At 44.6% G+C, this 12,946-nt stretch overlaps 1 protein-coding gene across 1 annotated transcript; it reads left to right on the top strand.

Moving 5' to 3' along the window:
* Nucleotides 1–3,708: 3,708 nt before the first annotated feature.
* LOC124677464 (mitochondrial fission protein ELM1-like) lies at nucleotides 3,709–8,859 on the top strand. Its single transcript, XM_047213450.1, has 10 exons — nucleotides 3,709–3,894; nucleotides 5,169–5,395; nucleotides 5,741–5,837; nucleotides 5,975–6,124; nucleotides 6,218–6,344; nucleotides 7,626–7,738; nucleotides 7,812–7,875; nucleotides 7,967–8,060; nucleotides 8,142–8,250; nucleotides 8,422–8,859. Exons 1-10 carry the CDS (start codon nucleotides 3,709–3,711, stop codon nucleotides 8,518–8,520), a joined length of 1,266 nt encoding a protein of 421 aa, XP_047069406.1. The 3' UTR covers nucleotides 8,521–8,859.
* The last annotated feature ends 4,087 nt before the right edge of the window (nucleotides 8,860–12,946 follow it).

Below are 12,946 nucleotides of genomic sequence, written 5' to 3'. Positions count from 1 at the left end.
ATCCGGTCTCATTTCGTGTTCTGCTTGAGCAGTCCTGATGATTGATGTTGGTGTTCAAATTGGAGAAAAACAAAATGATCGTACGTGGGAGCTGGGCCCGGTGCTTTCTGTGGATAATGGGTTTGCTGGGACGATTAGGCTAAGATTTGGACTGTGAACCAGTCACTTTGTTCCACTTCCAGTGCTACTTTGTTGGGGAGTAAAGTTTGTTCTGCTGCCTTTTTCTAGCCGGATCTTGCTTTGTTCCTCTTTCCCGTTGTCAATTCCAGATTTGGGTGCAGTGCTTTCTTAGTCAAATGCCGGCTGAACCCGATTCTCCTTGCCAGCCATCCATCCATCCAGTCAATCCAAGGGTCGCACCGATAGTGTATGCGGGTGCCACTCTTTTCTGTGGGTCTGCTCTGAGCATGAATTCACTGTCTGCATATTTGCTCATCACAAAGAATTTTACTGCTGTTGCTAGCTTTGACCCTCTCAGAGATTAAAAAAGGAAAAGAAACAGCAACATCAACCTTGTTTGTCAGAAGCTCAGTTTGCCAACTCGGTTGCTGCCATGAAATATTACACTCTACAGGTTCACAGAGGGTGGCGCTGGTCCAACCTTTTCTCCTCTTCTACCATTCCTGCTGCTTCATTTGGCCGGCATTTGATCACCACCAGCAGCATCAGTGAAAAGCGCAGTTAGCCCGACCATTGAACTCCAGATCACTTTCACTACCAATCGATACTCTAGAGCTTACTAGGCCACGGACCCACGGTGGGCCAGAGTAGTACTTAGCACTTCCTCCGTTTCATATTATAGGGTCGGCCTGATGGTCGATTTGGGGGGAGTGGAGATTTTTTAGTTGGGGGATTTGAATGTGCGGGAGGAGACTACCGGAGGAGATCCCCCACCGCTGCTGTCCGTCGTGGGACAGCCTCCTCCGGCGGCAGCAGGGGTACGGAACGCAGAAGGAGATGTTGTGGTGGAGGCGGCGCTTACGCCTCAGGGTTGCCTGGGAGGGACCCGGAGGCGGCTAGGGTTTTAGAAATGTCCGTATACAATATATAATATTACACATCTCAAATTGAGGTAATTGTCAGCCTCCTCTTTTCCCATTTATTATGCACACTGTCTTAGGAAATCAGAATAATATGTAGCCATCTTTTCTATACACCTAGTTTTGACGTGCATCATTTTTATATATGTGCGATGAAAAAAGTTTGAGGTAATGTGGCAACGCACAGGCACTTAACTAGTCTATGCGCAAAATGTGTCTAATATATCCAACACAATGACAACACGCTCTTCAGTGTTAAGGAGCAGTTGATTTGTTTGTGCTGAGCCTTACTACCATTTAGGTGTCTCTTTAGGAAAAGAAGGGTAGCCTCTTGAGATTTAACCGATTCTGCACAATTTCTTCCATGCTTCGCCTCTGATTATTTGAGGGTACAAAATAATACATTTCAAGATTTCGACAACTCAGGTACTACGATGCAAAATGCTCTTGTGGAAAGAAAAGAAAAATAAAGAAAGGGAGGATCTAAAATCTGAAACTAAGGTTTTCCAAAACAAAGAAAAAACAAGCAGTCCAAGGAGGCCCTTAATGAATGGAGAAAGTGCCAGCTGAAAAACAAATTGGATTACTTTTTTGGCACTCTTCATTTCCCGCTGAACTTTGTTTTGTAATTTAGTGGAGGTCCTCTTTGGATTGCAAAATTTTGAAAATATATAAATAGAAAAGCACATGATTGGAATAGTAGAGCACAAGAATTGCTGCAGACTTGAGATGCTGACTTTGCAGGGTTCACACAAAATGTGTTGTTTTAGAGTAATGAAGAGAAAGCCATAAAATGCACACTTCTCATGCTAGGTTTTCTATGAAACTGGGTAAAAAGAAAGCATTTCATACAACTCTAATTCTATGATTCAAACATGCTCTTACAAAAAGGAAAATGAACTGAAAAAGGAGATCTCCCAAAATTAAAGTTAAAATCTAACAATCCAAAGAAGCCTTTGAGGAATCACACATATGCTAGGTTTTTGGGGGTAAAATAGGAACTTCAATAAACAGATGGGGTTGCCATTTGGTCTTGTTGCAGATCCTGAAGAACAACTTCAAGTCCATACCCTAACATAGTAGTGTGGCGTTCTACCCTTGCATAATTTGCAAGAGAAAGACTAACCATAACCTATCTCCACTTTTACAAAGACAAATTCATAACTTTGATAAACTAGGTCTTTAATCTCAGAAATTTAATAAAGATGGGTTCATTTGATGACATCCACAAGCTTGGAGCAGTCGGTTTTCACGATGATTTGGAGATGGCTATGATGCAAGGACACATCGATCCCTTCAAGACAACCCTGGAATTCAGTTTCAGTGGGATCATCACAAACTCCTACAAAACGACATGAGGTGAAGATTGAGAGGCCCTCACTGGCACACAACGCCATCCCAAGACCCGTGGAATGATCATCTACGCGAAAGGATCCAACAATTGTCAGTTTCACCTAGCCTGATGGTTGGTACAGATGGTGGTTGAATGTCGGAAAATCAACCCGCACTACCCCTCACGGCGGCTGCATAAATGTTTCATTGAGGTTTCACACAATTTTAATTTCACAAGAAAACACGAATAAAACTACGCACATGTCTTTGTTTCTTTGTGAAAACATGCATAAAACATACATGAAACTATGTTGAATCTTCATACATTCATAAAACATCTGTAAGATACCTTCGTATAAGTTGTACGTAGCTATATCAAATCTTAGAGGATTGAACTAATCAGGGACGGAGCCAGGAATAAAGTATAAGGGGGGCAATCTTAGTATGAGGGGAGCAGAACTAGCTAAAATCGCACAAATAAGAAGTTGCCATGGCTTGTGTTCAAAGAAAAATCATGAGGGGGGGGGGGGGGGCTGCGCCCCCCTTGTCTCTATCCCTGGAACTAATTCTGTGTAGTTATCTTAGAGGATGTTGATAATATGTGTGAAGTTTTAGTACATATTTCAAATTTCGTTGGAAAAACTTTGTTGCAGTTCTCATGAATAAACGTTGATGTTTTTGCACCGAGGTGGCCTCCCAATGCGCCTACGAAATTCTATAGAATCTGCACCTGAAACGCTATGGTTGTTTTCAGACCATTGTTGGGGTTAAGCAAAGTTATGACTGTGGAATTTTATTGCGATCTCCTCGTCGATGGAATCCTGTAAAATATAGACGCGGACACGCCCCGGTTATTCTTAGGCAAATTTTAGGGTAAATGTTTCGACTGGTTCAGTTTCATAGCATAGGGTCAGCTATTTTTTCATACTTTTTGGCAGCACTCTATTTTTTCATATTGGTTTCTTTCTTAGAGCCTTTTTTGTTGTTGGGTTTTTAGCAGCTTTTAATGTTGGGTGGTTCCCACAAAATGTCCAGACACGTTTTTTTTTAGGGTGGTCAAGGCAGTGAAATGCAACGTTTGGCCCATCAGTCCACCACATGCGCGGCCCACCCAAGACGGCGCCGCCTCCCCGCCGGCGGCGACCTTTCCATTCCGATCTGCCACTAGGCCACTCCTCCCGCCGCCGACGGAATCCGGCAGACGCAGAAAATAAAGAGAGAGGAAAAATAATATGGAAAACCATACTTGTCCCGCAAGACTGGCTCACAGACACCAAACGGCATCGACGTTCGAGCCAGCGCTCTTCACTGATTCCGAAGCCGCCGAGGCCGAGCCATGCCTATCCGGCCTTTGTGGCCGCCGGAGCCGCCGGGCGGGGGGAATGGGGCGCCGGAGATCTTCGCTGGCGGCGTCGGCACGGTGCGCCGCGCCGTCGTCATCGGGAACGGCTGCGCCGGCGCCGAGAACCAGTGCCTCGGCCTCGTCCGCGCCCTCGGCCTCGCTGACCGCCTCACGCTCTTCGTAAGCCCCCCGTCCCACCCCTGTTTCTCTCTGCCTGCGAGTGCAGCGCGGCACCGGGCGACGCGATCGCTGTTAGTCGTACAAGGACTGGATTCTAGATGTTAAGGGTGTTGACGGCCGAGCCTATTCAGAAATTCCCTGAAAGTGGGATTCTCCAGAAGAAGCTCTAAACATGTATTTGGCTTTGTTGGATGCTTATCAGACACCACAAATCATTTCGGATGATGCGGCAGTTAGTTAGCTCTTCTTTCGCATTCAACATGATAAGAGATAAAAAAGAATGGTCATGGTGTCATGGTGATGGTATCTGCTATGTCTGATGCAACATTGCACTAGCTTGATATGGCTCTTCTTAGACTACATTTCATGGCACCTAGCAGTTATTCACTAAAGCTACTAGAGAATACGAGACCGTGTATTGGATACCTTTGATTACTTGTCTGTTGAAGGCTTGGTTTTCGGAGGTGTAATCATGGTTTAAGCATAATATATAGCCTGTCTGCAGTAAGTAATTCAATAATCTTTCTTCTATTTTAGAGTGGTTTGTGTACTACAGCCTCTGCTTTTTTTAATCATGTCAGCGTTGCAGTATGCGTTTGATGGTGGCAAAGAGTGGAAGTCAATTCCACCCATTTATTCTGGACCATGTTAACTGTTTGAGTTTCATTAACATCCTACGTTTTTTTTTTATCTCGTTGTCATGTCATGTACTTGCTCTGTTGCTGTAAATTAGCAGATGTGTCCATTGTATACATCACTGTCAACTGTCAAGTTGATTCTGAAATGCCTCATCAACTTCATTTCTGGATTTGGCACCAATTAGTTGTTGGCCTGCCCTTTACTGGTTTGCAGCAACAAGTAGTGCCTTAGTACCTTTGTGTCATGTGGCGTCCATGGATTGAATTCTGGGCTGTGACATATTGATTGGAATATGGGAATGGTTTAAACCTGAAATGCTCTAGATAGATTGTCATTTCTTTCTTGTTTCTTGTTGTTTCCCATATACTTGTTAGTATTATCTCGGTTAAAAACATAAATAGGAAAACCAACAAGAGGGGCTTAATACAAGGCAAATTTTTGTTGATATTTCAAATTTCACTATCTTTTAACTTATGTCCCAATGGGTAAAGTTTCAAATAGAGGGCAGCTTGTAGTATCTAAAAAATTGTATGACTACCGCTGGCCTCTTCCATATTTTTTTTTGCTGTTCTTACGGGTCTTGAATTACTGCTCATTATTATTTTTTGTTTGTTGAAATATATTTCGTCGCACAGCGTATTATCAGGCCAACAGGAGGAATCAACAAGTGGCTGCACTTTCTCCCGATTTCCTTGCATAAAATTGTGGACCAAGTACTCAGGAATACGGCATTTGCAAGACTATTTCAAGGAAAATTGTTGGCACCTTATTCTGTCAGTAAAGTGCAATCTTTTGGATTGTCTTCTGTACTGGAAGCAGATACCAGTAAGATTGTGACATTGGTCCGTGATACATTCGAGAAGTAAGGTTCATGTTTCTTAATATTGTTGCTTTGCTGTTTGTGCACTACTGCTCTGTTTTATGTTAACCATTGCATCCGTGTCACTTCTGAATATTTTGCTCCAATCCCTTTTCAGAATGCACGAATCAGTCACTCTCAATACCTATCCTAAAAATTCATCATGGAATTGCCCTATAGTTCGGACGGAATATGGAACTTACTAAAACATACTTCATGTTGGTCAATTTCATATGCAAAATGTAGAGTGACCTAAGTATTCTGTAGTATGTTTGTGTCAAAAGGTTACAAATGTTCCTAGCTTCTAGTTTTCCTGCTCTGTTTCCTCAAAGTTTGATTCTCTTTCAGGGAAGGCCTGGCAATAGTTGTTGCTTGTGGCCGTGATACCATATCATATGCAAGCTCTATAAGGTGTTTAGCTCCAGATAAAGTCTTTGTCATTCAGGTAGAATACTGACACCAAGTAGCTTATTTGATAATATATCAGTTGTTACTCAGCTAGGGGTATGAAACATTGTGCTGCTGCAAAAATAATTATATAAATCTGATTTTAGTTGTAATGATATTGTATTTATTGCGCAGATACAACACCCCAGGTATCGTCTTGATAGATTTGATTTGGTAGTGACTCCTCGTCATGATTACTATGCTTTAACTACAAAGGGACAACAAGAAGTTCCGTGGCTTTTCCGGAGATGGATTACTCCAAGAGAACCACCAGGGCCAAATGTGGTGCGCTGGTTTTTTTTTTCTTGCAAGCAAAAAATATTTCATATGTTTTCATCCAGCTGTTCCAGTTATTAATTTCGAACTTTGGAAGGCCAGGTCTTGACTGCTGGAGCACTTCACCAAGCAGATTCTGCTGCACTACGCATTGCTGCTACAAACTGGCATGATGAACTCGCTCCCTTGCCAAAGCCATTGGTAGTAGTAAACATTGGAGGACCAACAAGTATACCCATCTTTTCCTTCCTGCTTGCTTGTCTATCTGATGTCGGAGAAAACCCATTGTGTGTGCTACCAAGTGCCACCAAACAAATAATCCCTGTTTCACTAGTGGCCCTAGTAGCAACATCAGTGTGCGGTAGCCGAATGGGACCTCATGTGGCTTGATTTCTTGCTGCAGGCAGCAAACTCATGTACTTTATCTGACCGTAGTAGCAACATTGGTGTACCTCAACACTTCTGCACACCAGTTCGAGTGGTTCCTCATATGTTTGGTTGCCGCGCCATCTGTCAAGGAGGGAGAGACACAGAGGCCCTACACACAGTTACAGAATAGATAACTTCTGATGTGTCCCTGGCATGAAATATCGGCTACAAGATATCTTGATCTGCTGTTATCATGTCCTTTCCTTCGGGTCTGATATGCTACATGCTATTGAGCAAGAACATTCTCAGTAGCCGATATTTCCCGCACCTTTTGGATTACAATGTTTTTATTTGTTGTGGATTCGTGGTAGAATATGCCAATTGGATGGTCAATGCTTGATTCTGCTAATTTAAGGAGAAATTGATCTGTTTGGCTGCAGTACACTTCATTAGAACAATAGCTATATTCCATTATACATCTAAAACAGGGAATTGTTGGATTACTGCAATAGATAATGCTCCAAACTTAAATAAGTTAATTACTGATTGCAAGCACTCAAGTCCAATATGCATCACCTGAAACAATGTATTTAATTGAGTACTGCTAGCTCATAACTGCTTATTTACTTTTGGTTTGCATCATGAAGCTAAAGCTTCCGAACTAAGATAGAGTACATGCATTTCCCAAGGGCCTTAATCCTAAATTTGCAGTTTATCAGGAATTCCATTTTGATATTGCATTTTTTTCCTTAAAAAAACAAAGTGGGAATCACAAGTTGAATTTATTTACACCCGATCGCTGTATCGTGCAATTCAGTTGTGGAATTTAAGTTAGACTGTACGCTCAAAGCAATAAGAAAGAGCAAATAAATCTCAAAGTTACACCTTCCATTTTTCTCATTCATGTAATTTCTTGCATTCCACATGTTTTCTCAGAGTGGCGTTTTGGGATATGTGCAGTGAAAACTTTTAATATCTGGCTAACGATATCTTGTTGAAATATGCCCACTTCTTGGTGCTAACAAAATATGAGGGATTTTTATGGCTTCATTTGTTAAAACTTTGAGTGTGCAGGTTGATCGCTTTCTGCTAACCCACTTATATATATGTAGATCTAATTCATAACATCCTCAATTCTCAGAAAACTGTAATTATGGTGTGGAACTTGCCAAGCAGCTGGTAAGCTCACTGCACAATGTTGTAAAGACCTGTGGACGCGTCAGAATTTCATTTTCCAGGAGAACGCCACAAAAGGTAGGACCATGGGTTGCTCATATCTTGTTTTGTGCGTTATGCATACTTAAAATTTGCAACCATTTTTTTGCAGGTGTCTGATCTTATATTGAAAGAGTTCAGCACACATCCTAAGTTTTACATCTGGGATGGTGAAGGTAGATAGTAGATAAGAAAATGCCATCATCCAGATGTTTTGCTCTTTGTATGCAAAGCAAAATTTAGGTTGATCTGGATTTGTTGCTGCAGAACCTAACCCACACCTAGGGCATCTTGCATGGGCCGATGCTTTCATCATAACAGCAGACTCAGTAAGTATGCTGAGTGAGGCGTGCAGCACTGGGTGAGTTATTGTGTTGTGTGCTTACAAACGTTGTTCCTGTTTGAGGACACATAGCTAAGCTCCCTATTACATTTCTTTCAGGAAGCCGGTCTATGTTGTTGGAACTGAGTACTGCAGGTGGAAATTCTCAGATTTTCACAACACACTGCATAAACGAGGTGCTGTTCGTCCTTTCACTGGATTAGAAGATGTAAGTTTTCTATCTCCTCTCAGCCCTACTACTTACAAAGACCAAGTTCATGTAATTCTGTTACAATTTTACCATATTATGAGGAATGAGAGTGTTCCTTTTCCCCTTGATGTCCACACATCTCAAGGGCGAATTCATGGCGTGTCTGTATGACCCTTTCCTCCATTGTAGATGTCAGACAGCTGGAGCTACCCTCCCCTGAACGATGCCATTGATGTGGCTGCGCGGGTTCGTGAAGTGCTGTCGGAACGTGGATGGACAGTGGGTTAACAGCAAAGCCAAGTAGAGGAAAACGAGTGCCATTTTGGTCCAGCTCTCTTCCAAGCCTAGACGATTCGAAGCCTGCACTTCAGTTACCTTATTTGCATGTGGATTTCTGCATATCAGCGATGCATTGCAATATCTACGGAAGATGGCTATAGTTTTGGGAACATGAAGTTTTGAGCAACCACACACACACAGACAGCTGTGGAGATCCATGCGTCATTGCGCTCACTGTTGTGCTGTAAAGAAGCCGGTAGAACTGCCTATAGAGGTTTAGAAAATCTTTGGCATTGCAATTTGCATCTAGGTGACATCATAGTTGCGGGTTATGAGTTGTGACTGTGTTAAGTTTATCGGCAGTAAGTCCTATTGGTCTGTCGTGCAACAAGATTGCAACGATTTGCTTATCCTCCATTTTGCAGTATGGCAAACTGTGGATGCCACGTTAGGTTCTAACATATTTTAATCCTGCGCATTGGCTGATGTTCCGTGATCGACCTTTGGGCCAGCCTTGTATGTGTTAACTGTTGGTGAAAGTTCCTTGTCTTCAGGGTAGGAAGCCCACGGACATTGCTCCCCTCATCTACGCCACCTCAAACGGAAAGGTTGGAAGGTTAGCCAAGCCTTGAACACGAATGAGTGGGTGCGGAAGATTAAGTTGGATGACAATTTCTCCATGACTCACTTCTCACAATTCGTCGACCTTTAGAAGTGTCAAGAGGTGCATCTTACTAACGACACGGACGATGGCATTGTTTGAATCTCACGGCACATGGGCAATACTCCGCCAAGACGGTCTATGAGGTGCAATTCATTGGCTCTATCACCTCCTTTCTCCACAAATCGGTTTGGAAAGTTTGGACACCCCAAAGCAAAAAAAAATCACTTGACTTCTTACTCAAAATTGCATTTGCACCGCGAACCGCCTCCAAAAGCGTGGGTAGCTAAATCGTGGCATATGTCCTCTTTGCAAGCAAATCATGGTGTCGGTCTCCGACATCTTCATCCATTGTAGATTCTCCATCAAGGAATGGTTGCACAACCCCACATCCAACCGAACCAATGGGCGGGACTATCTGTGGAGCAATGATGGCGCAACATGACAAACACTCACATGCCTAACCGCAAAGCAATCTCCTCTGTTCGGAGCTTTGGACTAAGCACAAAGCAAGAGTATTCAACAACAAGCATGCCACGTCCCTTGTTATCTTAGAAAAAATTAAGAGGAAAACCCATTTGTGGGTGATTGCGGATGTTAAGCACTTGGGCCAAATCATATTGGAAGAGTAGTCCCCTTGTATGTTTTTCGGTTTAAATTATCTTGCGAAACTTTTAGTTTAATTAAAGCTTGTATACCTTTTTTTTTTTTGCTTTAAGCGGCCAGTGTCACTCCAGCCTCCGGCGGCCTCTCACTGAGAGCATCTCCAGCGACACGACGCAAACGGTCGCTGAGCGGCCGTTTTCATCCGCCGTGACCGGAAATGCGTCTGGCACCACCTCCAGCGGGGCGACGGAAAGTGACCGGGCCGTCCGCGGAGACGCAAATCTGGCCCATATTTGGGCCAGATTTGCGTCTCCGCGGACGTCCGGAAAGTGTCCGCTCGCGTCTGGCGGACATTTCGTCGGGCCCACCTGGCAGCGACTCTGCGTCGATGCGTTTTCTCAAACGCGCCAATGACTGCGCCGCTGCGTCGCTTCGGCAGCCTGCGCCACGTTAATGGCGATGCTTCGGCTGCCGAGCGGCCGTAGCCCACCTCCGCCAACCACGTTAATGGCGACGCCACGCGTCCCGCGGCCACCGCATGCCTCCGGCCTATATAAAGGGGGCGCACGTTCTTCTTCCTCATCCACTCCTCCAAAGAAACCCTAGCCGCCACAAAGCTCGACCGTAGCGCCGCCTAGCTGTTCCTGCGACGCAGCCAGGCCCGCGAGGAAGTCCATGGCCGGTCCTGGTGACCGGCGAGGCGGTTGACGCCGCGGCCCTGGGCGCCCCCGTGGCCGGGGCAGGTGCCGCCGTGGTGGAGCAGCTACGGTCCCACGCTCGCTGTCGCCTGCGCCCTCCTCGTTCTCGCAGGAGGAGCGCTGCTCCGAGTTCCTTCTCCGCATCGACGACGACCCAGTCGACATCAAGCGGCTCCCGGACAAGTTCACCGAGTTCGTCGATGGCGTCGAGCCGGTGCATTTGCAGCTACGGGAGACCAGCTGCAACTCTCGCCGCCGGACCGTGGAGGTCCCGTTCGACCGGGCAGGCAAGATGTACCCGCACACGGGGTGGGACAAGTTCGCCCGTGACCTCGCGCTCGAGCCCGGCTGCCGGCTCACCTTCCTCTACGAGGGGACGGCGAGATGATCGTCAAGGTGTTCGACGACACAGCCCGCCGCAGGCACTACCACACCGGCGAATCCGGCTCGGACACCGATAGTTAGAACTTAGAATGTTCTTTCTTTGCAGCGAATCTGGCTACGGGCCAGTCGAAGCCAGTAGTGGAGATCTCTGTCTCTTCTTCCTGGTAGAACCAACAAGGGCACCATCTCCTCCCGCTGAATTTTCCAGTTTGGGTGATTGGGTGTGCCCTCGAATGTTCTTTCTTGGCAGTGAACATATGGAAATCAACACAACTGGTTTCTTTTTTTAAAAATGTTATATTTGTGTCAACCATGGTTCAAACTATGTGTTAGTTTGTGTAAACCATGTTCCAAACTATGTGTTAGTTTGTGTAAAATCATGTTGAATATGTAATATTTGGAACTATGTTTAAATGGAGAAGAGGAAAAAAAACAAGAAGAAAAAAATAAATATGCCGCTCCGCTGGAGCAGCCCCCAAACACAAACGGACGTGCGGACATAAACGGTCATTTTAATGTCCGCAGCGCGACGCAAACGGACGCTCGCGGATATTAAAATGCCTCGCGCCGCTGGAGATGGCCTGAACATCAAATACCGCCGCCTCCGTCAGGCACCGCCTTCTGATTACGGCGAGCGTGAGGCGGACGTGTGCGGAGAAACCGGCGACTCTTCCGGTGCACGCCGCCGAGGCTCGCGCAAAAGAGAAAAACAGAATCCTCTGGAAGCAGTGTCCGGCGCGTCGTCATCAGCTGTAAAGTGGGAAACTCTCATTTGCAACTAGTTGCGCCCGCACCCCATTTTTTGTTTTGACACTTCTAAATTTCCAAAAAATGCAAACTAAAATTCTAGACATACATTGTGTTGTGTCTTGTGCATCTGTGAAGTTTCATCCAAAAATATGTCAAAATGTGACCTGTGTAAAAAAGACAAGACGTACGTAAATAGTGTCACGTACTATTTACATATCATTTGTTCTTTTTGTGTAGGCCACATTTTGACATATTTTTGGATGAAATTTCACAGATGAACAAGATACAATAGAATGTATGTCTAGAATTTTAGTTTGCATTTTTCGAAACTCGAGTTGTCACAACAAAATCGGTACGTGCGGCCAACTAATTGCAATATCCCCTCTCCCGTAAAGTTTCGTGTCCTGTCGATCGAGCCGTGGCTTGCCGTTGCTGCAGTGACGTGTAAAGCAGTATCTGATGACGAGAACGAGTGCACGTAAAGCATCGGATGACTTTGCGCTGTGTCACTCTAGCTGCACTTTCCCGATAGTTCCGCCATGGCCCACGGATCCCGACGAACTTTCGCAAGGAGATCAGCACGTCTCACAGTCACAGGGATCAGGCGAGATCTACACGTTCTGAAAAAGGAAATCCACACGTTTTGGTGCCCAAAATATGTAATCCTCACGGGTTGCATCTTGGCTGCCTTCTTGTGATGGGTTTCGTGTTTTTAGCTTCGATGCCCTTTTGCATGCGGTTTTCCAAATTTAGTTGTAGTAGGAGCATTGTGGCCTGTGAGTGCTGTAGTACTTTGGACATGGTCACCCGGAGAGCCTCTGATTTACTCTAGTTAACGGTAATTTAGCGCATTTTTTATTTCTAACTTCATGTTTTTTTTACTTCTACAAGTTGATTAGACCGTCTATTATTTTCACGACTAATGATGCACCTGCTAATATTTTTTATTTGAGTTGTGCAAACATCTAGAATGGAAATATTGAAAAGTGACTAAAACACATTGAAGCGTAACATTCACAACACACACGTGTATTATTGGCAAATATATCTTCACAGTAATTTCCCTTGGAAATCTATCCATGAGAACATATAGCAAACAAAGAAGTTGTCATCTAAACCTTGATGGCGAAGCCGCTGGCTGCCTCTTACGAGAGTTAATTACGAGGATTGTGATAGGACTGATAGAGCACCACATCCAGGAGTAGTGAGAGCCTCAGAGGACACTTCTCTTTTGGAAAAACAGGTTAGGGATTAATTGTCGAGTTAAGACATCGACACATCCTGACTAGAAGGAAGTCTAACTTTCTCCGCGATTCGTAGATATGCACTCTTTAAC

Source organism: Lolium rigidum, chromosome 7 (genome assembly GCF_022539505.1).
Source record: "Lolium rigidum isolate FL_2022 chromosome 7, APGP_CSIRO_Lrig_0.1, whole genome shotgun sequence".
In the NCBI taxonomy this organism is placed as follows: Eukaryota; Viridiplantae; Streptophyta; class Magnoliopsida; order Poales; family Poaceae; genus Lolium; species Lolium rigidum.
The sequence above is the reverse complement of the archived record's forward strand: the minus strand, read 5'-3'. Positions and strand labels throughout refer to the sequence as shown.